Raw genomic sequence first — 26,066 nt, forward strand, 5'->3', positions numbered from 1 at the left:
TCCCTGAAAGTGTTCCAGGCCAGGTTGAATGGGGCTTTAAGCAACCTGGTCCGGTGGAAGGTCTCCTTGCCCACTGCATGAAACTAGATGATCTTTAAGGTCCCTTCCAACCCAAATAATTCTATAGTTCCAGCTAAAGACTCACGTAGGGAAATACGTAGGAAATTCCGCAGAAGTTCTGGTAGAATGTAGCTCTTACTTCATGATGGTGATAGCTCCAGGAGGTCACTGCCTCTGTGGTGGTGGTTAGCAAATTTCTTTAAGTAAACCATAAAAAAAATAGTATTTGGAAAGAAGATGATGGATAAGAAACCATCTGCTATTTTGGTGATTTGTTTTGACCACTAAAGTAAAAATCACATTGCAATTAATAAAAGGTGATGGTTTGGCTCTGTGATGGATGTGAGCATTCCAGTGTCAAGTGAACACCGTGATTGAGCACCTTTAAATGCTGTCCCCACCCTTCTGGGTTTTTTTGACTTTGCAGCTGCCAGCACTTGTCTTTAAAGCAGCTGCTCCCACCTTGTTCTCCTAGGAGCTCTGTGGAGTCCAAGTGTCCATCAGCACAGCCGCAAGAGGATGCGATGCCATGTTTCTACCAGAAAGGAAGTTGTACCCAGGTGGAGTTCAGCTTCTCCCAGAAAACTAGTGACAGGACGAGAGCACATAGTGTTAAGCTGTGCCAGGGGAAGTTTAGGTTAGACATTAGGAATTTCTTCATGGAAAGGCTGACTAAACATCGGAATGCGCTGCCCAGTGAGGTGGTGTAGTCACCGCCCGTAGAGGTATTCAAGGAAGGACTGGATTTGGCACTCAAAGCCATGACGCAGTTGACAGTCGTGTTGTCTTACGCTGGACTCGATCTGAGAGGTCTTTTCCGATCTGATTCTGTTTGGGGGTGGCCTCCTGCCGACAGACCCGTGCCGTGGCTGGGGCAGGAGCCCCGTGAGAGCGCTGGCTGGCTGATGGATGAGAGCCGCGCTTCCCGCTCCTCAAGCACGCGAGCAGCGATAGGGCATGGCTATTTCGGCACGGGAGGGAAGCGGGAAGCGCTGCCCTCGTACGCCGGGACAGCTCACCCCGGCGCGGGAGCGTGAGACGCCGACAGCGCCGCCCTCCCTGAGCTGACCGACCCGCCGGCAGCAGGGCCCAGGGTCCGGGCCACGCCGCTGGGCGTTTGGGCTGCTCGCAGTTCCACGTCTCCGTCCCGAGCGCGCTTCTGTGTTCCAGCTGCTCTCGGACAGGTAATTCCAACTCCAGTTACGAACCACATCACTAGTGCCACCCGGAAGAAAGGCTTTATGCCATGAAGCCGGGACAGCGCACAGCTCCCTTCGATAGCTCAGCTGGTAGAGCGGAGGACTGTAGAGGCGCGGCCCGCGGGAATCCTTAGGTCGCTGGTTCGATTCCGGCTCGAAGGAGAGGCACGGTTTTGCCGCGCGGGGGCGGCCCCGCCGTTACTTTTTCACTCTTTTGCCGTCGGGAGCCGCCGCCGTTGCCGCCGGCGCGGGGGCGGCTCGCGGTGGCTCGCGGCGGGGCGTTGCAGGGCCGCCCCGCTCCCCCCGGCCCCGGCCCCGTCACATCGCCCGCCCGCCGGCGCGAGGCCCCGCCCCCTCCCGCCCGGCGCGCGGAGCCGCGTGCGGCCGGCGGCGGCCAATGGGGCGACAGTCCGCCTGCGCAGATTCAAACGGCGGCTCGCGGGGGGGAGGCTGCGCGCGAGATTCGGGCGGCACCGGCCGAGCGCGCCGCGAGCGCCGGCGGCTGAGCCCGAGCGGCGGTGGCGGCGGCCGGTGCGCGGCGGGGGCCGGGCGGGCACAGGGGAGGGCAGCGCAGCAGGTCGGCCCGAGCACGGAGGGAAGGAGGGCGGCGGGCGCCGCCGGAGCCCGCGGCAGCTCTGACAGCATCGGAGAGCGAGTCACAGTAGGGGCGAGAAAGGGGCCGCTGCGCGCCCCGTCCTTGCGGACAGCGGCCAGGCCGAGCCATGCCTGACGCGCCGGGGCCGGGCCGGGGCTGAGGGCGGCCGCCGGGGCTCTGCGGGCACCGCGGGGAGCAGCGGGCCCTGGGAGGATCGCTGCCCGGCTAGAGGCATTCTGAGCTGCCGGTGTCCCGCTACGTCCCTGCCCTGCTGTGAGAGAGAGAGCCCAGGCGGCTCGGGGGCTCCGTGCTGCGCCCCGCGGCCGTGGCGGCCCCCCCTATGGTGCGCGCCGAGGATGGCGGAGAGACGGCGCAGGTGAGTGCGGGACCGGGGCGCTCTGCGCTTTCTGCCCCCCATCCCCTCCCGGCCAGTGCTGCCTTCCACGCCGCCGCCCCGAGCCCAGGTGCCCCCCCGCGCTCCGGGAGCTCGGCCAGGTGCTCCCCCCGCGCCCCGGGATCCCAGCCAGGTGCCGCCCCGCCCCTCGCCGCTGCTCTCGGCCTCTTTCCACCGCCCCGGCCTCGGCTGTCACTGCCCACCTTCCCCCCCCCACCGGCACCCTCGCAGGTACCTCTTCTCTCGGACTTCTGGGCACCACCTCTCGGGTACAAATCCCGCCTTTCCCCTCGCAGCTGCTCTCTCTTCTGTGCTTTCGCTCAGGTCGTCTTTGTTGTAGCTTACCTGGGTAACTGAGCTTGTCAGTAACACGTTGTCTCCGCAGTAGCGCTCCGTGCTGGTTGTTTTCCTTCTGGTGGAGTAATATTTCTTCCTTGTCACCTCCCAAGTGGCTTTGGCACTGCCTTGATGTAAAGGGCCTGTTGATTCTCCCAGTATGTTCAATGCACCTACTTTTTCTCATCTGGCATATTCTTTGACTGAAGATATCACAGTCTAGGCTGAAATATTCCTGAGAGATAACGTTTTGCACAAGAGCTCAAGCAGCTGCCCTAGATGGTGTTTATCACAATGGCTTTCATTCATCTTTTGTTATATTGATATGAAAATGGGTGTGTCTTTGCTTTGTATTCAGAAGGTGGGTCTTGGAGAACTGTTTTGTCGCTATGGTTATTCTTGTCTTAAATCAGTTTCTGGAAAGTTAGAGATGTAAGAGAAGGATTAGGATTGAGACAGGAAAGGCTATTTGGTGAATTATCTATGGCATCTGGGGTTTGTTGTGAATGCATACTTTACATGGAATTGGGGGTGGTTTCAAAGTTACACATATTAAAACTGCAAAACTGTGTTTGCCTCTGACGTGGAAAAAATTAGAAGAGAATATTTTTCTGCAAAACTGCAACTAAAACAAGAAAGCAGTGCTTTGGTGTTCTGGTTGTGTAAGCCACAAAGAGCTTTGCTTGCAGAGGCTGACTGCTGAAGCTGTCTGTGCCTGGCTGTCTCCTGGAATAGCTCAGAGAGAGCCTGTTTCTTGGCACTCCTAATCGGCATTTTGTAGTTTAAGGGACTTTCACCTGTGGTATTACACACAGTGGTTTCATTCTTGTCAAGGTTTAGCTTGTATTATCTCCCATGGCTGAGGAGTGCTTTGATTTCATGACTGAAAGTACAACGGGTTGTGGATAGCAGAGGAAGGTTTGGTTAGAGATCGGTAGCCCAAGGCGGATGTTGTGTCAATGTCTGATGATGGTATCTCGCAAACTAAATCATTGAAGCTATGAGTTTACATAAAAGTGACTTCAAGACTTTTAATCTAGGTGTGGAGTAAGGAGAAAGTGTAATTGTTTTGCACGAAATGGTATTAAGTTTAACCTTTTATTCATTTAATGTTAAACTGCTCTTGGTGCTTGCATTTGCAAGCTTGATTGTTTTCTTGTAATGGTCCTCAATTCAGAACTGCAAGGACAGCTAGCACAGATCTCGCAAAATACAAAATACGTACTTTAATGTCTCAGGTGTCTTATTTGATGAAACTTGGTGGCTGCTTTCCACTTTGGTGCAGTATTTTAGCAGTTTCATAACTGCAAAATAATTGTCAAATGAGCTATAAGAACCCCTCGTGTTTAAAAATCTTGTCTTTTTAATTGAAAGCTTGAAGTAGTGGTCCCAATCATTAATCTGGATTTGATTTATAGTCTGTCATAGCACTAGTCTAAACAAGACTCAGGACTAGGTGGTTGTTGAGGTGGAATGGAGGTGCAGGAGAGGTTAATGCCTGCCTGGCTGACAGAGACACCGGTGTGGCTGTGGGACACAGCCGGAGAATTCCCAGTGCAGGGCTCTGAGCCGCAGCTGCCCGTGGGCCCCAGCCGAGTCTGGCACTGCGGCGCTGCTGTGTGCATGGAACCTCTTCCCTTCTTTTGAATCCCCATGACTTTTCACTTAACTGGAGACTGCTCACAAACTAGTTTGCTGTGTAGTGGGTAAGGAGGTCATGTTGGCAAAGGGCTTTACCAGAAGGCCTGATTTTAATTATAAGTGAACTGTATGGTCTGCTTGATAAGAAATGGTTTTATGAGAATTGTATTTTGGTATTACAATCCTAAGATAGATCCCTGAAGTTTGTCAAATACCTGTGGACAAAAGAAAAAAGAGGAGTTGGTAAGGAGGCAGAAAAAACTATTGCTTCTGACAAGTTCTCTTTTTGTAAGTCTTAAGCCACTTAATGTAAACCTCTAAAAGTCATTGATTTGCAGCTCATTTGTTTTTTGAAAGTATGGTGAAGATCTTGCTGTTGACCTTCCCACAAGTTTGCTACTTTGTCTTTTAGCAACTCAGCAACGTTTTGATTTGTTTATGTTTTACTGCTGCATCATGAAGCTAAGTAGAACAAATGCAGATGTGTAGGATGTGGAATCAAGTCTGCAGGAGTTGGGCACTCACTATCTTGTGGTAATGCATTTGAATAAAGTATGTTTCCGGTGGCTAACAGGAATAGACTTAATGGGAAATAACAAATAATGTGTAAGTGGTTAATCAGCATGCTGTGCTGATCATTGCATGTTCTGGAAAATAATGGAGAGATCGCCCATCAAATTTGTTGTTGAGACACCAGCATAGGTTAATTTCATCACTGGAGAAGGGTTTTTATACTTTTGATTGGAAAAATTGAAGTAATTGTCAAGGATTAGCATAAATAATTTTTGGTTTGAACCTGAATTTATGATATTTTTATCGTGCTTTGTACCAGTAATAAACCAGAAAAAAAATTGCACTGTGAAACTTCTTTTAATTTAAACGGTGTATTTGGATATGAATCCCTTCTTTGTGCTTTTGGTATAATTAATGCAGGGGCACTGCAGCTCTTGTTAGCCCTGGGTTTCCACATGTGTTTGAATTTATGCTAACATGAGTCACTGACACAGAAGTTTAAGCGATGATTCCATGAAACACTTTTCTGTGCCGCCTGTTTGGAAGGCTTTGTTTATCCAGGCTGTGGAGTTCCGCGTTTCTCCAGTAGATGGAGCGGGATCTACGCGGAGTCGCAGAGGGGCCTGCCCACCCTGCCCCGCTGGCTCTGCGCTTTGAGGCTCAGCACTGATGCCCAAGTTATTTCTTCTGGAACGTAGCTGTCTTCAAAGATTTGTATCTAATTCCTGTAACACAGAGGCAACGCTTTTAGTCAAGTCAGGAGCCACTTAAAATCTCAAGTTGAGATTTCCTTATTTGCCATTCTTGTTGTGTTTGTTGTTTCAGTTATGGAGGTGGGTCGTGAATGTATTTTGCAGTCTAACAAAACACTCTGTAAGCTCCTTCATGTAAAACAAAGATAAAAAAAAGTATAAAAAATACACGAATCTTAAAAAGTAGGTTTTACTTCAAATTTAAATCTTGATTTGGAATAAGTTATCCGTCCAGTCTGTGGCCTTGAAATTAAAATAAATTCGGTACTTTGACATGGAGGCAGACCGTGTGATCATGCAAATTGCATATGTCATTTTAGAACAATATGTACAGATTGGAAAAAAGCTACAAGTAATTAGAAAAAAAAGGTTATTCATCAGTGTTTTAAACTCTGTTTTGATGTGCTTCACTCTTCTGTTGTACTTTGCAGTGAGGAAGACGATGACTTTCAGTATATGGATCATGACTATGAAGTACCACAGCAAAAAGGTTTGAAGAAGATATGTAGCAAGGTGAAATGGACCCGTGAAGAGGTAATACTGTTTTTTTTTCTTTAGTCTGATCCCTACCTGATCTTCTTAGCTCATGAAATATGTTATTATTTAGTATTGTATTGGGGTAGCATGGAAAATTTATTGGCTGAGGTTATGTCTTAACAGGATGAAAGACTAAAGAAGCTGGTGGAACAAAATGGTACAGATGATTGGGCTTTCATTGCTAGTCATCTACAAGTAAGTTGAATCTCTGTTTCAGTTAAGTTCTCTTAATATTTATTTACTTTGGTTGTATGTTTAGTTTGGAAATGAAGTGAAATAGAATCAGAAGCACGTAATAAAAGTTATTTTAGAGGATGCTTCTAAAATAGACTTTTGAGATCTAGCTCAGGCCTTGAAGAACCTTGCTGGCGCAGTCTTCAGTGATAATCTGAAATAATGAAAAATACCTTCTGTTCACACTTGCTATTTGTTTTCATTATGGAATATATTCCTGTATCTTACTGGTTCCATTACTCGTGGTGGCTATATCCACAGTTCTCAGGTTGGTTCTGAAGTAGTTAGGAGAGTGGTTTGCCTCTGAAAGATTGCTTGAAAGGAGCAGGATGAATTTCTTAACCACCATAGGCAAAGCAGCATGTGTGTTTTTTTATTTATTTGTGTGTGTTTTTTGGTTTTTTTTGTTTGAGTTTTTTTTTTTATAGTGATGGCTGCTTCCTTGAGGTAATGGTAGAAAGTACGTACAACTAGAATTGATGGTGTTTGTTTCTCTTCTGAACAAATGTTATAAAATGCCTGCTGTAAAAACATGGTAGAATATAAGGCTGAAATCACTTCCTAGAAGTGGTATTGAATATTGAAATATTAGAAATCAAAAAAATTACACCTCCTCCTACCTTTGAGGTTCTTACAATATTGTGTGGCATGATGTGGTTGTATGAAATTCCATTGTAAGGTAAAAAAGGACTTGAATTCTAAATGCTGAACAACTATAACTTTGCATTGTTCTCATCACATTTTTGTGCAACTGTGATGCTTCTGTTTTTTTTTTTCAAGTGGCAAAATATAGGTAATAAATGCAAAGCTTCTAAATTTAACTCATGCATAAGCAAATCCATATTCCTTACGTGTACATTATTCTCTTATAAAAACCAGTGAAATGAGTGGATGGCAAGGAGAATCAAAAAGCTTTTGTGTTAAGCTGTTTGAAAATACATTTGGTGATACTGGTATGCAGGTGTAGTATGGAGTTGCATTCAACAGATCTAACAGTTCAGTAAAAAAATTTTCAGCTGAAAACAAATACTTTTGGAGACAAAAAGCTGTTTTTCATCTGGGCCCAAATGAGGTTGAAAGAACATTCCTCAGTTATCATAGGAAACATGCATAATCAGGTGTCTAGTGCAGAGTCATTGATGCTGGAGGGAATTTCTGCTGGTCATCTGGTTCACAGGCCCTGCTCAAGCAAGGTCAGCTGGAGCAGGCTGCCCAGGACAGTGTCTAATTATCTCCATGGAAGGTGCCTGCACAGCCTTTTTAGGCAACTATTGCAACAGCCAAATGATAGAGGCTGGCATAATTCACATTTACCTTGTTACTGATGGCCTTTTGCTAGGAAAACCAAGGGTATCTTGAAACAGCTGTGCTTTCAAACCCTCATTTCTTTGCTGGACTGGCACAGGTAAACCTTCCCTCAATTCTGCCCGGAAAAAATGAAGATGGCTTCAAGGTCACTCTCAAGAGAGGGAGCGTAGCTTGTAATCACTTTTGATTTTTTTTTTTGTGGCTAAGGCAGACTGAAATAATTATATTGTTTCATTCCATCATTTGTTTTTCTCTTCTCTCCAAGTCGTATTACGATTTCAGAAATGTCTGGAAGATAAAAGAACTAAAAGGCCACAATTTAAAATGTTTTTCGTCAAAATGGTAACAGCTGTCCTATATTGAGTCTGTCTTTTACTGCTTGTCTTCAACAGGAAATGATTTTTTGTATAAAACTGTAGTGTGCTTTGATCATACAGTTACCACTTGTGATTAGCTTCAAGGTACTGTGAACAGTGTAATTTCAGGTGTTGGTGTTTTGGGTGTTTTTTCCTGGTCTTGCAGACCGCTACTTCGTTAACTTCATCTTAGCATGGTAACACCTTTATTTGGTAGACAAGACCAGTAAAACCTTGCAATTGGTATTTGCTATCCAACAGCTTGCATTAAAGCAAGTAAATAATCATGTCCTAATGTTAAAAAAGTATGCTGTTCTGGGGCAGGCTCTTACCTGCATATTTCTAAGCATTGGACCAATCCTTTCATACAGACAGTTTTTAGGAAGCTAAGTGAAGGTTACCTCTCTTTCATAACTGGGAACAATATTTCAAAAGATCCTTAGTGAAGCTACAGAAAAGCACCATCTGTCCTGACCAGCAAAAGCAATGTTGTTTAATTAGTAGGTGTTAACTAAATTTGATCTAAATCTGTTTTTCTTAACACTCTAGTAAGGAGCTGAGAATTCATTCATTTGGGATTTAGCAAAGAGTGTATTCTTTTATTTGAAAGAAAAAAAAATTCCTTAAAAAATTTCTCCCCTTATTTAAGTTATAGATAATGTAACTATAAAAAATACATCAGGAACAGAGTTCAGTGAAAGTATGGAGTAATGATGACAAAAAGAAATATAACTTTTTCTTTAAAGAACAGTAAGTTCTGAATTTGATTATCAAGTTAGTACATTGAATTAATTAGACTAGAGCTTCATGCAAGGTTGCTTTTTCCAGAAAGAGTTTTTTGTAAACAAATGGAATAAGAAATTATAAAGGAGAATTTAACTATTATATTTAAAACAAAATTTTAAGTAAGTCTTTTAATTTGAAATAAGCTAATAATTCATGCTAGAATGTGTTTACATCTTTATGTATTCAACAGTTTAACAGTTTCTCTGGTCTTCTAAAACTGTTTCAGAATCGCTCAGATTTTCAGTGCCAGCATCGATGGCAGAAGGTACTAAACCCAGAATTGATTAAAGGTCCCTGGACTAAAGAAGAAGATCAGAGGGTAACAAAAACGAATATTCTGCTCTTTAATAAGATTTGCTTATAACTGCTAAAAATGTGTACTTTTTTTAAAGTTCCTTTTGCATATAGTTGATGTCTGATGCATCTTGTTACATGGATATTTTTATTACATTATGATGTATGAGAAGAAAAAAAAAATTCTCTCTTAAGTAGATGGAATGTCAAGTCTACTCAAGCATTTAATTTCCCATTAGTGAGACTGCTGGCTGAATTACTTTAGCTTACCAAGTAGGGGAGGAATCTCTTTGTAGCACTAAAGATTAAAGCTCTCGTTTACATCTTTTGTTCCTCAAACCCACCAGACTTGAAGGGATTGGGAAGAAGGGAAATTATTTCATAACCTATTGTTACAACCCTGAGATCAGCTCATTTGGTTAGAGCACAGTGCTAATAAATCCAAGGTTGTGAGAGTGATCCTTGTATGGGCCAGTGGACTTGGTGATGCTTCTGTTTCTTTTCAGCTCTGAATATTCTGTGAAACTGTTTGTTTGTGTAAAGGAGTTATCAGTGTTTTAGGCTCCTTTTTCACCTCGCTGTTGTTAATCCACACTGTAGCCTTTTGCCTGCACAACCTGGACTGCCTGGTAGGGAGATGCAAATATGGTTTTCCTGTGGTATTTCAAATTGGTTTCTTGTTCCTACTGTTTAAAAACTGTTCTAAGATGTTTTAAACTACTGTTTGTCAATTTATGAATACAGTTCTCATTAGTCTTTTAAGACAATGCTTCTACTTTGTAAGAACTCCCAACCTCTATTCCATTTCTAGGTGTAGAGTTGTGGGTCTTTCCTCATATGAATGTTGTTGAAAATAGTCAAATGAAGTGTCTTTACCAGTTTCTTTTTTGGCCTTTCAGCCGAAATGTCAGCTTATGCAGTGGGTGATAGAAAGGAAACTTCCAAATGAATGTTTTCATCAGTATACACTTATATTCTAAACTCAGAGATTCTGGAGTTAGTAATTTTTTAATTTCTTGAAAAATCGTTTTTAAACCCCCGAGTCACTGTCTGCCTCCTTAGGTCTAGTATCAGTTGACTATTATAATGCTATTCTAAAATATGAGATTATCAGTGTTCTCAGCCTTTGATTAGGTAAATTAGGTTTTGAAATTATAATGTGCTTTCATCTGTATTCCAGGTTATTGAATTAGTTCAGAAGTATGGTCCAAAGCGCTGGTCTCTTATTGCAAAACACCTGAAAGGAAGAATAGGCAAGCAATGCAGAGAAAGATGGCATAACCATCTCAATCCTGAGGTAAAAAAGTCTTCGTGGACAGAAGAAGAAGACAGAATAATCTATGAAGCTCACAAGCGTTTGGGAAACCGATGGGCTGAAATAGCAAAACTTCTTCCTGGAAGGTGCTTTTCAACTCTCTTTGTGTTAAATGTTGGAATATGAAAAGTGCTCATCTCAGTATCCTTTCAAATCTTAACTTGTTAGTCAGAGAGCATCTATTGAGACTTACATCAATATATATCTTATATCTTTATCTTGATAGATGCTAAAAATCTTTCACATTTGATATGTATTCTTAAAAAGATGTAAAACCCATAGAAAGAGCTCTAATGGTTTGAAGGTAGCTTCAAATTCCTCCTGATCACTTAAAAACCCTCTATAATAGAGCTGAACTGAATTAAGTGCAAGTAGTAGAAGAAAAGTGATTTGATATCAAACTGGATCTCAAAATGCCTCATTAATATTCATTTGAGGGTGACTTTCCTGGTTTAAGATCTGAATTTTTTTTTGTGTAGCACTTGTTGAACTAGACACTTGGAAAAGAAAATCTTTGTGACCTTCAAAAGTTGAGGCTTAGGAGTCATGCTTTGCAAAGTTAGTTGGTTATCATGAAGTCTCTGAGTTAAGAATGAATTGTATGCAGTTTGCCTTATACTTCTTTCAAGTTTCACTGCCAATTTCTTTGGTCGTGGAACTCAAAATTTTAGTGTGTGAAGAGGTTAATGAAATAATTCTTTTACCTTGTTCTGTTAATTGAAATTGAGTGTTAAGCTGTCCCTTTCTGAATTCAGTTTGTGTGTTCAAGAGTCTAGTTTGTGACTGTCTAGCTGTGCATAAGAAATGTCAGCATTTGTTATCTTGGTGTAATGAGGGATGTGTGCTTAAAAATTTTGTGTTTTGATCAAGTGCATAATCCATGGCTCACAGAAAATCCTTTGGAGGAATGAGAAGAGAAAGAGAATGGGTTGCATCTAAATAGAATTTTGGAGATGGAAGACAAGTTTGACAGAAGAATTCCTATTTACTAACTTGTTTGTTGTCAATAAATTTGACACTCTTAACTAAAGACTGCTAAAGATTATAGACCTAGAAGATTTGTAGCCAACACTAGAGGGATGAAAAAGAAGAATACTTCTTGGAGTCAACCTTAAATGAAGAATGAGGCTTTAACAATTTTTTGTTTCTATGTACATCTACCTAAGGCTAGGAATAATGATGCTAATATTTTAGACAATAATGCAGTTATAGTCTACTCTTGCCTTAATGTTTGTTTAGTGTTAAAAGTGATTTCAGCCTGCTTGTCCAAATGCCCTGCCTGTTTTATGCTATCCACGATCAAGGGCGTGAACAGGTAGTAGGACGTTCTTCCACAAAGCTGCACATAAAATGCAGAGGGGGGTTTGCAGGCTGTCAATTTTAGAAGAGATGTCTTCCAGTGGCAAACACCAGCCAAAGTGCCTATATTATGTTGTGGAACAGTGGGATGATTGTCTTAGCTACATGTACTGCAAATTTATAACAGGGGTAAGTAACTGTGTGTTCACTACATTATTCCAAGTATCTAAGAAAAAAGGTTACCCCTCATGATTACAGTCAGAACCAAGGCTTTCTCTTTTTCTGCTTTTAATTTCCACCACACTTGAAGTTTAGTAGAAGGAAGTTCTAAAAAGGGTAGAGATTTGTAGTCATTATGCCAAAAGCCTGCTGATAACAGAACTTTCAGTCTAAGCTGCTGGACCTTTCTGGATTTGTGGCTTCAGAGTAACCTACTCTACAAACCCTGTAAATTGTGTCATATATTAAATTCTGAGATATGGAAACCAGTCACTGTTTTATACTTTTGTTTTAGGACTGATAACTCAATTAAAAATCACTGGAATTCAACAATGCGAAGAAAGGTGGAACAGGAAGGATATTTGCAAAGCGTTATAAAGTCTGAAAGCGCTAATTCTGCTGAACTTCAGCCCCAACCTTGTCTGGCTATGGAGCACTTGCACACTCAGAATCAATTTTATGTGCCTGTTCAGACACATGTGAGTTCAAAATTTTGAATAATAAATATTTCCCAGTTTCAAATAATTGATTTGATTTGAAACAAGAAACAAATCTGAAGACTGAAGAGCTGTTGAGTATTTTTGTGATTTTATGGTAACTCAGCATTTGTAAACTAAATAGTTTATGTGTAAACTAGAGATAATTTTATAGCCTCATTTTCTTGAGGGTTTGTGAAATGTTTTATGTGTTTTTAGATTCCAGCATATCAGTATGCCTCACCAGAAGGCAGTTGTCTAGAACATGCTCCATCTTCTTCCAACATAATTCAGGTAAATTGCTAACAGCTTTAATAAATTAAAGAGAATTTACTGCATCGTATTATTCAGTAAAATGAAAAGATGTGTCTCTTGAAAATGTCTGTTAGTCTTTAGCATTCACCTAAATTTATATAGGTTCCTCCGTAAGTAAGCTTGCTAGTTTAGTTGGTGGGTTTAGGTAGGAAAAATGAGCCTCTCTTTCTATATCCCAGAACACACTGTTTGTTCTTATTTCTGACAGAAATATGGTTTAAAACATAGTCTACTTGTTAAATCTTGAGGCTAGATTGTGACCTATATTAGTATTACCCAGCTTATGAGAGATTTAAAGACAAGACTACTATTTACATATATGTAATAAATATAACCGTATCTAAAAAACTAAACTTACTGGGACTTACACTTCTGGCTGTGCTTTTTTGTTCTCATTAGGTTTTATTTCTTTCTCACTGATAAACATCTTTCAATCAGTTGAAGATGCTCTTTTGCAGCATTCTAAATGCTGAAGAATTAAGAAGCTTTAAAACAAATAGAAATTGGATATATTATTTTCTTTTTCTTTTTTTGGGCTCACTTGGAATATATCTGAAATTCCTCATGTGGTGCAGAATGAATATAGATCTTGGTTTCTAATATGATGCCTTGGGAGAATTCTCATGATTTTGAAATTAGTAAAAGAAGTATTTTGACACAGGGCATACTACATGTTTTGTTTGTGCTAGAGGAGTTCTGTAGAACTCTCTACCTAGCCTGAAGTTTCCCTGTGCAGGTCATTTGTTTCATGTTGCATTTTCTGCTCTGATAATGATATAAGAATACAAGTAACAACAAATCCTCAGATGGCTTTTGGCAGTCTGGATTGCCCTACACAGAAAATTATAAGATACTTTCTGCTCCTTGAAGTAGTCTCTAAACTGGTGATAGCATATATCCTCACCTATATTTGTAGCAATAATGGAAAGTGTTAAGGAGGTTAAGAACAAACAAACCAATCGAAACCAATTAGTTAATTTTCTTTTCTGATAGTGATAAAATTGCTTGTATAAATACTTTGTCAACAAATGCTGATTTGAAACACATTTTTGCACACTTAATGAGGATAAATAACACAAAATTGTACAAGGTATAGAAGGTATGTGAAAACACAAGGACATAAACCAGTGTGCCAGCACTTGGTTCTATTAAAGATAGAATGTAGTGACTTTAGTTTAGAAAGTGCTTTAGAGCAGTGGTAACTTACAGACCATGTTAGAATCCAGTTAAAATACCACCTTACACACCACTTTAGCATCAGATCTGTCTCCTGGTAATTGGAGTTGTTTCACTTGTGGGTGACTTCTGTACTACAAAATGAGATACAGCTTGAACAGTTCTGTTCCCTCTCTGTGTGGATACCTGTTAAAAATACAGCTGTGTTATAATACAGAATTTTTACCGTGAAGGGGTGGTGGAAGTGAAAAATAGTAATGGCTTCTTTCTTAAATTTTTCAGCAGCCATTTATTGATGATGATCCTGATAAAGAAAAGAAAATAAAGGAACTTGAATTGCTACTTATGTCAGCAGAGAATGAAATCAGAAGAAAACAAATGTCTTCTGTAAGGACTGTAAATTTCTCTAAATATTTGAATATGCATTACTGAGGTTAATCCTCAGAAATTCAGTAACGGTTGTGTGGTTTAGTGTGGTGGTTTTTTCACCTGACCCTTTAAAATCAAACCTATGGCTGTTGCATTGAAAAACAAAAATCTGTATATTAGAACTGGGACAACTTCTTTTTAGTGCAGTTTTCTAAACTGTGAAGACAGCAGAAATATGACCAGCAATCTGTCAGTTCCTAAGACCCAGTATTTTAATCCTCTTCAGGAGGTGCCACATTTGATATCATTGCCATTCAGTTTTATGGATCAGCAATGTTGATCATCTCAGGAGAGAAAGGTGAAAAATACGTGGGTTTTGCCCCATTTGGTTTCAAAATGTCCTGTAGATTATATTTTCCTCAAACCTCAGTGTGAGTGCTTGCAGTACTTAATATCTATGTTTGGACATGACAAACACTAAAAAAGTAAGCACTTTCATATGTAAATTCAGTGGAATTTCCCTAATTCTGTAGAATTAGGGTGACTTGCAGAGGACAGTCACTGATTTCCTTACAGGGCTGTGCATATCAGACACCCAATAACCATATTGATCACCAGTTTAGGTTACAGATGAACTTCAGATTTTATGTGGTAGAGTTATTCCTGGCATTCTTTTGAAATGGTGCAGTTCTGCTTACCCAGTAGAGTCTGGTTTGCTTCTAGATTTCCCACGAAAATTAAAATTTATTTCTTGGGTACTAAGCAATCTACTGAAATGGGATAGCCTTTTAGAAGTTTACTTAACTATTAATGCAAAATCTGCATGAAAAAAACCCAGATCAAACAAGTAGTTTGACAGTCTAGAAACTTTTTCTAATCTTATAAATAGAAGTTCAGTGTTCTGGACTGAAGATGACTTTATAATATACTGATGTTCAGGTATGGAGGAAACTTGCAGCAGAGATGGCTTCCAGTACAGCCCATAATTACCTAAGTTGTGAATGTGTATAAGATATGAATGTGAGGTAAGATAAAGATCTCACACAATTTGAGAATGTTGAGCATGTTAATGTAAAAAGAAGACTAGCTTCTCTAATTGAAACAGACAATTAGTATTTGAAAATGCCAGAATTAATAGTTATGCTTAGTCTTTCTGCACTCCTTTTTTTGCCACTCTGCAGTCACATAATTGACTCTTTTCAGCCTCTAAGTTGAATAAGATTAACGTGTTTCTTCATAACTTTTTAGCAAGCTGGAAGCTTGTCTTGTTGGTCTGGAAATTTTATCATGGAGGATTGTATGCCTAATACACTAAGTAGCCTTGAGGAACAAACAAGTGATTTCTACAGCATGGACGAGACCCGCATCACACCCGTTCAGCAGAACTCACCACCTAAATATTTGGGTGTAGAAGCAAATAGAATGTTAACACCTCTACAAACCATTCCAGAATTTGCAGAGACACTAGATCTTATGGAAATTGTAAGTTTGTATTCCTTGTTAAAAAGAAGTGTTTAATTGGGAGTGTCAAGTTACACAATATATGTAAAATACTCTTAAAATTACCTTATTTTGTATTTGTCTATAATTTCTGCATTATCAAAATAGGCTTTATTGCCTGTTTTAAAATATGCAGTGTTTTATGATTATACAAAAGACATAGGGAGAATAATTCAGTATGTGGCTTGTAGACATAGAGGGCTGATAGATTGGCTTGGACATTGTGAAGTACTCCTGGATAAGCCTGCTGGTGTCTTGCTTCTTGCCCCACAGGATCCGGTAGCATGGAGCGATACCTGTTTTGAGCTTTCTGAGGCTGTTGTCTCCCCTGTCAAGCCAGCTCCAGTAAAACTAATGCGGCTTCAGCACAGTGAAGGGGCTGCCGAGTGCCAGTACAATGTCGGTGTTATGCTTGACGGCAAAAACCACAGCAGCATCAGTGGGGACGAGGAAACAGTTTTCTCAACAACCTCAAACGTAACTAAGTTCAGCAATCCACCTGCTATCCTGAGAAAGAAGAAGAGACTGCGTGTTGGGCAGGCCCCGGTTGCTGATCTGAACGACGGCTTGTGTACCGATGCCGTCAATGTTGCACTAAAGCGGACGCCAGTGAAAACACTACCATTTTCTCCATCACAAGTGAGTGTCCTTTTAAATAGGGCTAAACACCAGGACTGTGGTGGGTGGGTCATAAATTGTAAGTAGTTTCTTCCCTAGTAGTACATTGTAGCCTGAATAAGTATGTCAGGAAACTTATTAAAACATCTGCATAAGGCTAAATATATTAAAATATGTCGTTAAACAACCTCTATTTTGAAGAGTGATGGAGAGGGCAGCAGTGGCAACCTGTATCTCAGCTTACACTTTCTCTTGCAAGTAATTGTTGATAGAGACATTTCGTCTCTGTGACCTAATTAAGTAGTAGGGATTTTAAGAAAATCAAGGTTTCAGCAATAAGTGTGAGTCAAGAACAGAGTATTGGGATTTGTCAGTAACAGCCTTTCAGTTATATGTATATAATTTGGGAGGTTTTGCTGTTCAGCATAATGGTGAAATTTTGTCTTGTAAGGTTGCTTTGTTTTTTCCTTCTTGTGCTTAGTTTTTCAACACTTGCTCTGGAAATGAACAATTTAACTTTGAAAATCCTGCATTTACATCAACTCCAATCTGTGGGCAGAAAGTTCTTATTACGACTCCTCTACACAAGGAAATGACACCACAAGATCAAAAGGAAAATGTGGGGTAAGTTTATTACATTAGACATCTGGTGGTGTTATTAAATTAAAGTTTAATACACACGGGGTAATGCTATGGTGATCTCAGTACTTTCAGATTCATGGTGGTGATATCTGTTGTGTAAATAAAGGTATTTTTAATTTTATCTAGAATATTTAATTCTATTTAAATAAGATAAATTTCATTACATTGCTAATGATAAAATATTAAAGTATTTAAATGCACATATAAACACTTTTCTGTACTTGTGTAGTTTTAGAACTCCCACAATGAGAAGATCTCTTTTGGGTTCAACACCAAGGACACCAACTCCTTTTAAAAATGCTTTGGCTGCTCAGGAAAAAAAGTACGGTCCCCTTAGACTTATGGTATGTGATGATAATGTTCATTTTCTTCTTTGTTGAAGTTTAAATGCCCTCTTGATTTTGAGGTATTGTAAGTCTCAATGTCATCTGAGAAAGCATTTTCTTATCCTAGCAAAGAACTAGAACGTGAATCAAAACTGCTTTGGATCTGGTTGTTAGACTTGTATCCTTCAGTGTAATATGGAGGCATTGTCTTCTTGAGTAGTAATTTGGTACATATAATAATTCGATCCACAGTAATCTTCAATGCATCAGTTTCATGTTTGTGAGTTGGTTTAAATTTGCCTATGCCTTTGCCTATCCTTGAGATAACACTAGACCTCTTACAAGGTGGTTGCAAAATTGCCTGAAGTTTTAATTTTAATACTTTAAGATTCTGTTTTTTCAAAAGAAAAACTGTAAATCAGAGAATGAATGGGTGTGGGTTTTCCAGCTGGGTAATCTGGTAAGAGCAAGCTGCTGTAGATGAGTATGACTGACCTCATTTTTAAAAACAACTTTCACATTTCACTTGAAAAACTGCATTGTCTTTGAATCCTCTGGTCTATGTAAGAGCTAAGTTGTTCTTTGGTTTTGGTTCTTCTACATCACTAGGACTGAAACTAGGTGTTCATCACAGTGTGATAACTTTGAGTGATGTTTGTAGTTTTCTTCATCCTAAATCCCAAAATTTTAGTATAGCAGTTCATGATCCTCTGCTTCTGCTGGCTGTCACACACTTTTCTTGGTTTTGTTGACTATGGATGTTACCTTTTTTTGTTGTTAGTTTGTTCCAAATGAATTCAATTTTTGTTCTCTTCCTAGCCTAGCTAAGGTATGTTAATGCATAATAACTTTTGGAATTCCAGAGACATATGCTTTTCAAATTCTGAAAAGATTCCAGCCAATATATATTGACTGCTGCTTTTCTGCAAACACAGAAGGTAGCTCAGACTTTGCCACAGGGCTTGGCACCATCTGTGTTACCCTATAGATTCACAGTCCCTCACTATGCAAATGGAGTGGTTTGGCATTCCAGTTTCTGTCCACTATTAACCTCCTGTTCAAAATCAAATTCTGAGGGCTTAAGGGAATTCTTCTCCTGTTGGTACACAAAGGAGCCATCTGTATGGCTTCTGTGAAATTCTGTACTGTACTTAGGACTATCAATGTCTTATTCAAAGATTTGTGTTAAAATGGGTATAAATCCTTTTCACAACAACAGTTACACATTTCTGGTACAATTTTTTATTATGTTTTTATGTGTGTATATATACATATATGTGTTTATGTAGGTATTTAGTGTATATTAATTATTTTTATCCCTTTTTATCAGTGAATAACCATTTGCAAACAGGTAGCTTGTCTTCTTCAATGCTACCTTGCATTTTTTGAGGCATTGTGTGCATATGTAAGTTTTATCTGGCTAAAAATAATGTGGAGTAAAATGAACTTAAAATAATCTTCATAGCCTTGAAATGTAGCCCTGTGATTTTTAACTATAGTAGCTTATGTCCTTTCTTGCTATGCTTTGCAAGATCTCTTTTCTGTCTTACATTAGCTGAAAGTAGAATGTTGTAAGAACTGGCCACTAATAGACTTTCTGTATTTTCTTCTTCAATTTTAATTAATGTTTAGTCACAACCACTTGCCTTCTCAGAGGAAGATATTAGGGAAGTTTTGAAAGAGGAAACTGGAACAGATATATTTCCCAAGGAGGAAGATGACACTTTGTATAAAAACTGCAAGCAGGAGGTAATATGACAATAGTAATTTCAAATAGGGAATAACTGTTTTTAAATAATATTTTACAATTTTTCTCTACAAAATGTTTATTTCAGCACAACTTCTCTAAAAAAGTCAGAAAATCACTGGTCCTAGATTCACAAGAGAAAGAAGAAGTTGGGGCCCAGCGCTTGACAGAAGATAATAGTTTAGATGTACAGGTAAGAATTAAACTAAACTAACTGAAGAGTATCACTGGCAGCAATATTAATATGGAACTGTGTATCTTTTGTTCTGTCCACCAAAATAAATTTTTGCATTGAAGTTGCTAGATTAATACATCCAGACAGTGAAAAATACCTTCAGTTTGAAATACTGTTTTAAGTACTTAAGAAATAGGTGAGCATTGGGCTTGAATTCATGCATGAATTTTTCCTTTCATTCCTTCAGAACAGGTAAAATAATGTGAATGCTTTACAGGTTTGTAGCAAAGCTGTTTCCGTGCTGGTTACCTATAAACTTTAGCATACACAGCATGCTGAAGCTTTCTGTAATATACCAGGAGGATGACATTTGCTCCTGTGCTGTGTATGCTTGACAGTCTGGCAAATGTGTTCTGAAAATACCGAAGTGCATATTAGGCAGCAGGTTTTTCCTGCTTGACATAGTAGGGGAATACTTTAAGAAATATCAAGCATGTAAAAGATGAAGTTTGTGTGCTTCCTCTGCCTCAAGGAATTTGAATTCTTCTGCCTCAACAACCAAGACATGAGGAAATCAGATATGGCCCTATTTTGGTCCCTCTTTCCTTTAAAAAGAAGTCTAATGTTTTTTCAATTGAGTAATTGAATAGCTCATTCTTTAGTCCTGTAGGAAAACTTTGTTCTAATGAGTTCTTAATGCATGTATGTGTTTAATTCTTAAAGAGTAAATGCCTGTGATTCTTGATTAGGTTTAAGGCTGTGTACAGGATGTAGGATCCAAGGTCCTTAAAAAGATTGTGTAAGGTGCTTAAGTCATCCTCCTTTCTAGCTGGTTTTCTAAATTCCCTTCTAAAGTGCCTCCTAGACTCCTTGCCAAGCCTTGGTATCTTCCTGCTGGGTATTGGGTGCTCTGCAGCCTAGTGGAAATTGCCAGCTTCCCCAGAAACATCTCCTGGGAGAAGCAGCAGTGCTGCAGCCATTCCACTCATGACCAAAATGCCTGCTGTTCTCTGAGTAATGTCTTGTTATGACACATTACTGTGTATCACTGGGCACAGGTTAAGGTACAACATGATGTCCTGTTCTAGTGGAGCCTGGGGACTGGGGAAAAATTGTTTTCCTTCATTTTCATAGGGAATGCTGGTGTAACAAGAGCATTCACTCCTAGCAAGAAAGATAGTGGTAGTATCATGTTTTAAAATGAAAAATATACCAATCTTAAGTAGAAATTGTGTGTCCATGTGATGATAATTTAGGAATAAGGTCTGAGGTAAATACTTAGAAGTGATTTAATGCAGTTTAATAGGGTATTTTTGTAAGCAACTGCTTACACCACTGTTACTGTGATCTCATTTTTGGTCTTTAAAATTGATATATGTCTTCCACTTTTGTACACTGAAGCTGAGTTAATTTCTTTTTATTTCCATAGACATTACCGATATATAAAATTCTTCTGGAATCATCCATCCAATGCTTATTTCAGTTCTTAAAGCAGTTCCTTCCCCTTAAACTGGTGTGATATTTCTTTTTGGACTCTAGTCTCTTTGTCATTACTCTCACAAGGATTGTCCTGGAAATGAAAGTGAAAAGTTGTGTTTTTTTCAACTGTTCTATAGTTACCACTTTATCAAATCTTGTTCCTAACAAAATGTATTGGAGTGGTGTGGCTTTAGAGTGAAGAATCTGTCTACTCAGTGATACCTAAACCATGCTAGCAGCTGCTTGTTGTACAATGCTTAGTACTGACTGTGGACCCCGGTATGGACCAGGCTAGTTCTTCATATACTGCTCATTACAGTTTCTCTTCAGATTCTTTCCTAGGGTCTTTCTGATAGTATTTGCTTTATTTACATTTTGGCTTCTCTGAACACAGCAGTTGAAGTCTTTTTGTATTAATTACTAATTATTGTTCCTGTTCCCTACTCTCTTTTTTGTCAATAGTCAAAAAATGCATATACCACATCTTTATTAATGACACCACTGTTGGAAATACAGGACAACAGATGTAACCTGACATCAGAAAAACAGGATACAAATCCAGCAAACAAAGCAAATGCAGTAATTAAGAAGAAACTGAATGCATGTGCTACAAAAAATGTCAAACTGGAGAAAGCTCTTCAGGTCTGGATGCAAAGAATTCTGTTAGTTCTGTTAGCAGATTAACAAAGAAATTTTGTGTTGTTTTGTTTCTGTCTTGCACTAATGTCTAGAATTGTTGAAATCAGTGATCCAGTTTCAGTGTTTCCATGATTCTCATTTCTTGTAAGTTGGTCATTTTTCTGTGAAGTGTTTATTCATAGCTAAGTTATTTAAATACAACTCTGATGTTTTACACTTTGTTTCAGTGAAACAAACTGATGTTTCACTAAGATTTAGATGTGTGAGGGGGAAAAAAACCAGGGTAGGGGAGACCTGCAAAACAGGTTTGGGCGCCCAAGACTAGGAGTTAGAAAACTTGACCTGGTGTAAACTAAACTTCTTTAGGACTTCAGTTTCTCAAATTTGTCTGGTGCTTACTCTTCATAATAAGCCCAGTGGGATTCATTAAGCAGAGTTCATCCACAGATTCTGTTTGGTAATTATTCTTGTAACAAGCCTTTCTTTTACATCCATGTATTTTCCATAGTGGCAAAACCATGGAACCTAATTTTCCCTCTGGGTATGTCCTGACCACCAGCTTTAAGAAGAGATTCTTCGACCTGATTTTGTACCAATTCCAGTTTGTCCCATAGGGAGTTAATTTATAAAGTATTTTTGTCTTCTCGGAATGTCTACAGCTCCGTATTAATTAAAAAAATTAAACAAAACCCCCAAAAGACAGGACTCCTGGAGCCTGATCTTCCATATTCTACTTAATTGCTTTAACAATGACGTTTTTAAGTAGCGAGACAACAGTATTACTTTCTGATCTTTTCTTATGAGGAAAAAGAACAAAGTTCATTTAATTGTGATATTAAAATTTAAAAAAAAATTTCTTTTGCTGTGAATTGCAGCAAAGGTGAATACATCTATCAGGCCCAGAAGTATGGTCTTTAGAATACTTAAAAGGGAAGCTTAGTCATAGTATACTCGCAAATATTTTCCTTGAACCATCCTTTTTCCTTTTTCTCTTTCCCCAGAGGAATTCCTTCTCAGTTTTGTGGCCTCTCTAACCCCAAGTCCCCTTCCATGCATCAAGTTCTGCTAAATTTACAGAGAAACTCAAACAGCTAATTTTCTTTGTGAATCAATTTGCGGAACTGATCCTTTGGATCGGTTTCTAGCTCAGTGTGGGAGGGAGAGGATCTTGCATTCTTCATCATCCTACAATCAGCCAGTGTCAGGTCCAATTTGGAGCTGAAACAAATCAGCTTGAGATTCAGTACATCATGTGAAGATGTAGGCTTTACTTAATGGAAAAAGCAGGACTAGTAGCTTAATTATTCTTCTGTTCATCATTGTTAGTGCCAATTACTTTGCTATTTCTAATACATTCCCCAAAAATCTGACCGTTCTTCCACAGATGACACTTGGTTCAGTAAAGTTCTTCACAATCTCCTTTTTCAGCTCCCAAGTCACTTCACCTTCTTTGATGTCTCCAGACAGCTGTCAGTAATGTGTTTTTCTGCCTGTTGAACTTAGCACATTTAAAGAGGAAGTTATCAAAGAGAAGATAACTTAATTAGCTTCTCTTTTATGTATTAATTGTTGAACTGGTTAAACTCTGTTGAAGAGTGGTTTTCATTTTGTATTAGAACTGGAAGCATAACCCAGATGCACTGCTAACGATCTGGATTAAGGGGTGGGGAGGGAGCTTTGTCACAAGTTTTAGGTATTGTACTGTAGAACTGGGTCCTTCTCAGTAAAATATACTGTTGCTAGGCTTTATTAATTTATTGTATGAGAATTGCTCGAGTGTTTTAGTTCGTTAAAGGAGCCTTTTTAACAGAATTTTATTTTATGCAGGCAAATCGTGACTGGGAGGCAGTTGTTTATGGAAAAACAGAAGACCAGCTTATCATGACTGAACAAGCAAGAAGGTATCTGAGCACATACACAGCTACCAACAGCAATTCAAGGTCTCTGATACTGTGATGGTCACTGCAGCTGACAACCATCTCTTTGCATTGAAACTGAAACAATGTTGAAGGCGATTCCCGTGCCATACTTGGGAATTCAGTCTTTGAGAGAGTTTGCCAAGGGAAACCTTAAAGCTACCTTAAAGCTTCCTTTCTTCTGTTGACTGACAAAGAACAGACATGAAGCTATTGCATCCTTTACAAAGGGATACTGCAAACAGTTCTGCAATGAATTTTTTAGATATTAAAAGAGTAATCCCCTAAAATATAAAGAAGGGGAAAACACATTGCAGTTCTGACAACAGTTTTTAGGTCTATTTTTCATATTTATTCCTTTGACTTGCATCACTTTTTTATCTGTTAGCGCATTTTCAATATAGAGTAGGTTTATAGGTTGTTACTGGTTTCCAAACGAGCAACATACATGACTGAATGTGCTTTTGCTTATGTAGCATTTTTCTAGTATATAAAGAAACACAGTGGAAAGGAGTACAAAGGAAGAATAGAAAGTTGCACTACTAATTTTTTTTGGTATGCTGCAAAACAATGAAATTAACTACAGTGTTAAATATATTTATTTGCAAATGGTACTAGAAGTAGGCAGAGGGGGGTGAATTAAGTTTAGTGTAAAGCATCAGTATTTTCTTCATAAATCTCAAAATGAGATGATTGTTGAATGTATTGTACAGTATGTAGGAACAAGCAAAATTTTGTAAATTGGAAAGAAGTCTGTTTTTATAATTTATTTCCATTTCAGAGCTTAAATGTAGATATTTATATGTATGCAGGTTGTCTAGAGGCCAATGTTGTTTCCTGTTAAAACAGCTAAAATAAAAAAAAGGACAAGTTTGAAATATATGAAATAGCAGAAGAATTACAGTGGTGAAGTGTAAAAATCTATACTGTATGTTACATCTACATGAAGATTGCACTATAGCCCTAAAATCATGTTGGTCTACAACATAATTACAAGGTATTCCTGTATTATACAGCAACTGCTCCTGTACCTTGTTTAAATATATTTAGAAAAAAATGGTGGGGTCTTGTATGTGACTGAGGAGTACTTTGTCCTGCATAGGAACTAAAAACTAATGCATTTTCAATATATATGTTTTATTCTTTTTTTTTTTTTTTTTTAAGAAACTTGGCACCTTGGATCTCAAAACAATTGTATCTGCACTTAACTTTGACCATTATATACTGACTAAATGTTTGAAGAGCAAAGAGAACATTCTTTTATTTATGAAAAATCTTTGTCCTTATTTAAAGGTATACAGGTCACAACACTTGCTTTAGTTGCCTATTTTAGGTATTTGCACTTATTTTATGTTTTTGTTTTTGGTTTTGAAGGAATGTTTTGGTTTGCTTTTGTTGTAGAGATTTTTATGTAGTTAATTTCGAGCAAGTTATAATGGAGTGCTCTCAACAGATACTGACAGGTAAATAGAATTGTACACTGTAGTTTTAGTTATTTATAATTCAAACACTCTTCCTCTCCACTCCCGGATGTGCTGCTACAGATGGTGGCAGAATCGGCTTGCTGCTATGAGAGATGGAAAGAGCGAGCATCATATGCACTGTATGTAAAATTACATGATGTCAGGTTCTCTAGTTAACTTTATGAGATCAACCAGTACTATGCAGGGTGTGGAAAGTGTTCCTAACACTTTAATATCAAAGATGGTAGAGAAGAATTAATTAATGGAGAATTTTAACATGTGAGGAGCGGCACAAGGAAGGTAATGGGTTCTTAAACTTTTTTAAAGCATCTCACAGCTTATACAATCCTTGTTTTTACGAGCTTTTTTGATATTGGCTCTGATAGTAGTAGGCACAAGCATTTTTAGCAGTTTTTAATTCACTACAAAATTTCAAGGGGGGCGGGAATCCTATTATAAGCAAGGGATCAGAAAATGCCCATCATGCCAGGATTACTCCTCACCTAGCAAAATGTAGAGGAATTCTTGGCAGTACTAGATTTAGGTGTGCATTACCTGAAAGGATTTAACAGCAACATGTAATGCTGGAGACAGCATTTAATTCACAGAATATGAAATCAGACATTAAGACAAAATGACTACCTAGAATCTGGATGGTATATTGAAGTAGAAATGGTATCATCAAATCTACCTATACCAAGTTTAAGCATAGATTTATGGTAAGTAGTAATAATTTGTGTTGGTATTGGTTGGATCGTTTAGTTAACTCCTACTTTGTTGCTTTAGCAGGAAGGTTTTAATCTTTCATATGTCAGGCATCTTATTACTTTTTGAATGTTGTGTGCATTGGCATTTCTTTCAGTTTATAGGTAAATTGTACATGCAGCAGCCAAACTTGCATGAAACCTAAATACATATTACCATATTTTTGTTCTAAGGTTTGACATAACGTGCAACAAATGCCTTGTTTATCTTAGATTTTGTTGTACTACAAACTTTTCTTTCATGTAAGAGAATCTCACAATACAGACCGTGTTAATGTCAGAAATAAAGCATCTATGTACCAGGTTACTGTAAGTGTCTTTTGTTTGACAACTGTAGCACTCAGTGCTCGTTAAAGCAACATGTATGTATGTGTGCCTGTGGAACTGCAAGAGACCTGGACTGGGTGTTTCCTGGACTGGGCAGAGATAGCAGATGTGGAAATCAGTGGGTCCTTTGGCAGTACTTGCTTCAATCCAACCTGCATGTAAGCCTACTTGTATCTGATAATCAATTTATATTTGTCTCTCAAAGCTGTAACACAAATTTTTATGTTTAGAAGACAATTTGAGGAATGAATGCTGATAGTGTAAAGCTTTTGTTACATTCCTTTCATTGTAGGGTA

At 39.0% G+C, this 26,066-nt stretch overlaps 1 protein-coding gene and 1 non-coding gene across 3 annotated transcripts; both read left to right on the forward strand.

Moving 5' to 3' along the window:
- Window positions 1-1,331: 1,331 nt before the first annotated feature.
- Window positions 1,332-1,421, forward strand: TRNAY-GUA (transfer RNA tyrosine (anticodon GUA)). The gene is given in 2 exon segments: window positions 1,332-1,368; window positions 1,386-1,421. It is a non-coding gene; the product is annotated as a tRNA-Tyr (tRNA).
- A 499-nt stretch (window positions 1,422-1,920) lies between these two features.
- On the forward strand, window positions 1,921-25,745 carry MYBL1 (MYB proto-oncogene like 1). 2 transcript variants are annotated; one of them, XM_063393118.1, is made up of 16 exons: window positions 1,921-2,230; window positions 5,922-6,024; window positions 6,151-6,222; window positions 8,938-9,030; window positions 10,186-10,406; window positions 12,134-12,317; window positions 12,534-12,608; window positions 14,088-14,192; window positions 15,423-15,656; window positions 15,948-16,313; window positions 16,774-16,916; window positions 17,164-17,278; window positions 18,893-19,009; window positions 19,096-19,200; window positions 21,124-21,303; window positions 23,128-25,745. In XM_063393118.1, exons 1-16 carry the CDS (start codon window positions 2,211-2,213, stop codon window positions 23,254-23,256), a joined length of 2,262 nt encoding a protein of 753 aa, XP_063249188.1. In that variant the 5' UTR covers window positions 1,921-2,210; the 3' UTR covers window positions 23,257-25,745. The 2 variants fall into 2 exon arrangements, with proteins under 2 accessions (XP_063249188.1, XP_063249178.1); XM_063393108.1 differs by lacking the exon at window positions 21,124-21,303 and having other exon boundaries at window positions 2,062-2,230.
- Window positions 25,746-26,066: the final 321 nt, after the last annotated feature.

Source organism: Prinia subflava, chromosome 1 (assembly GCF_021018805.1).
Source record: "Prinia subflava isolate CZ2003 ecotype Zambia chromosome 1, Cam_Psub_1.2, whole genome shotgun sequence".
Taxonomy (NCBI): Eukaryota; Metazoa; Chordata; class Aves; order Passeriformes; family Cisticolidae; genus Prinia; species Prinia subflava.